At 41.7% G+C, this 4,546-nt stretch overlaps 1 protein-coding gene across 1 annotated transcript in view; it reads right to left on the minus strand.

The window, feature by feature from the left end:
• Window positions 1–559: 559 nt before the first annotated feature.
• dtl (denticleless E3 ubiquitin protein ligase homolog (Drosophila)) overlaps window positions 560–4,546 on the minus strand; it is an 8,711-nt gene continuing 4,724 nt past the window's right edge. Inside the window, exons 8-15 of the mRNA XM_010787372.1 lie at window positions 3,858–3,931; window positions 3,635–3,741; window positions 3,443–3,547; window positions 2,840–2,952; window positions 2,641–2,730; window positions 2,359–2,482; window positions 1,279–1,925; window positions 560–921 (exon numbers count right to left, since the gene is read on the minus strand). Coding sequence (XP_010785674.1) covers window positions 856–921; window positions 1,279–1,925; window positions 2,359–2,482; window positions 2,641–2,730; window positions 2,840–2,952; window positions 3,443–3,547; window positions 3,635–3,741; window positions 3,858–3,931 — 1,326 coding nt within the window. The 3' untranslated portion in view covers window positions 560–855. The remainder of the gene's footprint in view (window positions 922–1,278; window positions 1,926–2,358; window positions 2,483–2,640; window positions 2,731–2,839; window positions 2,953–3,442; window positions 3,548–3,634; window positions 3,742–3,857; window positions 3,932–4,546) is intronic.

The raw sequence follows: 4,546 nt of genomic DNA on the forward strand, positions 1-4,546 counted from the left end.
TGCAATAAATAATGAAATGAGTGACATTTCTGTCACTTGTGTCTCACCACTAATCACACACACAAACACACACAAATCACACTGATGAGATGCGACCAAAAGCATGCAGCATACTGGGAAAACTCTTTAGAATTTAATAAAAATCTAAACAACGCAAATTAGGATCAACTATATACAAATGAACCAAGCACGACTCATTGGTTATTTTGTACATATAAACAACTTAAGCATATGCTCAAGAAAAATCAAATGTTAACAGAAATGTATACATGTAACACTGAAACAAAAAAGGTACATGACAAAAACCCACAAAGAGATGAAGCGATAAATAAACTTGGGTTCATAAAAATGTTTGTTGATGGTGTGGATCCAATAAATGTTTTTTTAGCAGTATTTCAAATGTTCACTATTTTAGACTCTTTCTGCACTCTGAGGATTCATTCCTGGTGACCTCTTGAACATCTCTATTAAATGTGGGTCATTGTGTAAATGCATCTCCTGACGTTGTTAGGTCTGAGTCAAATTAAAGATGTACTCATCAACATACAACTTATTATTCTTTTTTTTTTTACCAGAGATTCTGAACAGCACTAGAACATTGTGTAGGAGGCAACTGCAAAACCCTAATTAAAAAAAGAAAAGAACAGCCTCTCAGGATGTGAATACTGCAGCGGCAAATATCCAGAATGATTATTTTGTCAATCTCAATGAAGCCCAAGTTTATGTGCTCATGAAATCTGGATCTGGATCAGTGTTCTTGGAGGCTCGAGGTCTGTGTGTTCAGGTTAAAAATACTCAAAATAAAGCATGTTTAGTATTTTAAACCGAGGCAAAGCATCCAACTGGCACAGGTGGTCACTCCAGATGCCTTCTTGCGAAATACATGGAGATTTTCTTTATGCTCTGCGGTGAGCGGATTGTCTGAAAAACATAAAACACAAAGAAGCTCAACTACAATATTCATATGAATAGCTATACAATACCCCTGTGCATGTCAACATTCACACTGATACGTAGAGACGGACAACTATCAGAGAATCCTGCCTCAAGCCTTTGTGTTTCTATTGTTTTTTTTTCAAATTCCCTCTTGGATACAAGAGAAGGAATTTCTAGACTGACATTCCAAGAAAGTATTTTTGTCTTTATTAAATAATGGGCAGTAAAGAGGCTCACAGGAAACATCTCTAAGAGGGAAACCGGCACATTCTTACATGATAGAGAAAAATGAACACAACTGACAACAGGTAAAACTTTTAAAGCAGAGATTGTTGTGCTTACCGGAGAAACTGGTGTCTTGCCTTCTTGTCTCTTAGAGGCACTGGGGCTTCTGGGAGACCTCGGGCTTCCTTGACCTTTCCTCATCTTCTGGCCCAGCACTGACAGCCAGTCCATGGGTCCGGGGGAGCAGTTCTCCTTGCCAGTCTGAGAAAGCTGCTCCTCGCTGTCCTCTGTGGGACAGTCTGTCTGTAGCCGGCTCTCTTGCTTGGAGCAGCAGATCCCCGACAGAGCCCGGCTTCTCTTGGCCACCGGGTAGAGTTCAGTAACACAGTCACACTGCTCTGCCCCCTCACAGCCTGCAGAAGACCCCTCTCCCGTCTCCAGCCTGCGTTTGGCCCGTCGCTCGCTGGGAGAGGCGCTGCTCGCCGGGCTCTGAGGACACAGACTGAGCACGCGGCGAGGCTGAGGGCTGGCCTGAGCAGGAGACCCACGGCTCGGGGACAACCATTTCTTGATAGAGGATGGTGTTCTCTGGCGGACAGCGGCAACTTTGGCACCCTGAGAAGGGATGGGAGAGGTGGTGCTGGAGGGGAGAGGCATTGCGGCTCCGCTGGGAGCACAGGCAGCGACCCGGGGGGACGCAAGGCCTCCGAGACTCTCAGTCTTCTGGATCTTGGCGGGGGTTGTTTCAGCTCTGATAGAAGGCCCTTAACACATTCATAAGTCCAAGTTAGCTCACAATGAATAATTAAAATGACACATTTTGCAGTTATTAGACAAGACAGCGATGTAGGGCTACAAATAATCTGATGATTATTTTCTAGTTTCATTGATACATTTTGTCTTTGAGAATGTCAGAAATTAGCGAAAACTGTCCATCCCATTTTCTAAAAAAATCCAAAGGTGAGTTCTTAAAATGACTTATTTTTTCGGTCAAAAACTTCAGTTTAATATAGTGTAAAACTGAGAGTAGCAGGAAATCTCTATATTCGGGGCACTCCAAATGGCATTTACTGATAATTTGACAAATGACTTCATCGGTAAATCAATTATACAAATAGTTGCCAAAACAGCCATCTTCCTGTTCATCTATTATACAACATACCGTCCTAATGTGAATAACTGTAGTTTAATTCTTACCTGAGGGAGATTTAGGACGTGCCCAGCCGACAAGATTGGCCTCTCCCACCGAGGATTCGGCTCCATCCATTTTCCGGTGAAGCCTCCAGATACGTACAGTGTGATCATCAGAACAGGAAGCAATCTGTAAACAGAGCAGGGGGGATTAAACAGCGCCTAAATCCATCTTCTCTGCTTATTAAAAACCGCTCAGCTTCACAACAGGAAAACACAAACACCTCTGATTTATTTAAAGTGTCTAAGAAAAGCTTAAACCACAAATATAAAAGTTTGTCGGCTCACCTTGGTCAAATCTGTCGGACACCATGCAACAGATGTCACTTCCTCACTATGGCCTTGGAGCATCATGGGAGGCTGATTAGGCTCCGAGATCTAAAATTTCAAATAAGTTGGATAAATGCTAACCATACACTATTATAATAATCAATCAGAATCATTAAAAAAAACACAATTTAGTATGGCAAAATAAAACAGACAGTACCTTCCAGATGTATGCGTGATTGTCACTTGAACCGCTGGCTAAGAACTGGTCATCGGGGCTAATAGTGGACTTTACATAAAAGGAGGAGTTCTGGTGGCCACTGAAAGCTGCCACTATGGAGGGGAAATAAACAAAACTGCAATATGAGAATTAAGAGTAAATCCAAAAAGCAATTAAGTCTGAAATAAGCCCACATAAGAATATAGGAATAAAAAGCAAATGACACAACCCTTAATGATATACAAAGTTTAAAAACAGAAACACCTGAGAAACTCAAACAGTCTTAAGTTCAAGTGCCTGCAACGTGTGAGTATTAACCAGCTGTTTTGTACTGATTGTCCGGTTATAGTTCAAAGGACTTCACATATTTAATTAAAGCTTTAAATTAAAGATATTAGTAGTACAATCAGACAAAATGCCTGCATCTCTACACTTCCTCTATTTAATAGTGCCCTCCTATTGGCTCCCCATGACAGTTACAGTATAACAAAGGATATACGTTTGCAGCCCCATTTAGTGATATTCAATGGCAATGAATAAAATGGAGGATAAACAATGACACAGAAACACAATAGGTTTAGTCAGAGTGGAGTCCTTGTTTACCTGGAGTTGTTTTTGTTCCGCTAACATTGAACATGTAGATATTATCATCAGTGCAGTTACATACGATGTTGGATCTGGTTGAGTCCAGAACAAGTCCGGAATAACCTGCAACGCATGCAAAACAACATTAAATGATTCTGCTTATTTGCATTATTTAGGTAAAACGGTGTGTCAGTATTGTACAAAACGTACCCAGTCTCATGCGCATGCAGGAACCCGGGTAGGGGTACGTCTGCAGAGGAACAGGATCCTGACGGAGTGCAGTGTAGTTCTTCCTCAGATCCCACATCTTGATTACACTGAGTAAGAGGAAGGAAATAGAACAATGAATTGAATTATGCGTGTCCATTTACTCTGAAGGTCATTTTATTCTGGCTTGGGGCAAGTAACAAAACACATGACACTGCATTCTTACCCATCGACAGCCCCAGAGGAGATGAGGGTGTGCTGATCCTGGAACAGAACCACGGTGACACTCTGCTGGGTGTCCTGCAAGAGAGAGGAGGCGCTCACAGATCAGTATTCCTTCCTCAAAGGAGCCCTACGCCTCATTCTATAGAGTGCCACAGTGACGCGTCCTAAAACCTGTAAGTTAGCATTTTACCACGTCCGGTTCCTTCGACAAAAAAGCAAAGGGATTTCTCCATAGGATTTTGGAAAATAGCTGAAATAAGGTCTGTGGTCGACACACATTTAAGAGACGGATCACGTTTTGTTCTACGACATTAAATACATCAGCAGTGACCCTACTGGTGATTTTTGAAGAGTTTACGTGTCTGAAAAACGATGGTTGTTAACAAGTGGCTGAATAGGACTACAGAAATTGTCGAGGCCGTTGTACGTCATTACGCCGAACNTCAAATCCTGCATTCACTTTTTTAATTGTAATTTTCAAGCAAGTTTAAGCATAAATGTAGAAAAAATAAAAACCTGCAAGATGCTCTTTAAGGGACGGATCACGTTTTGTTCTACGACATTAAATACATCAGCAGTAACCCTACTGGTGATTTTTGAAGAGTTTACGTGTCTGAAAAACGATGGTTGTTAACAAGTGGCTGAATAGGACTACAGAAATTGTCGAGGCCGTTGTACGTCATTACGCCG

This window comes from Notothenia coriiceps, unplaced genomic scaffold, assembly GCF_000735185.1.
Source record: "Notothenia coriiceps isolate Sejong01 unplaced genomic scaffold, NC01 NC01_scaffold00030272, whole genome shotgun sequence".
NCBI classification, from domain to species: Eukaryota; Metazoa; Chordata; class Actinopteri; order Perciformes; family Nototheniidae; genus Notothenia; species Notothenia coriiceps.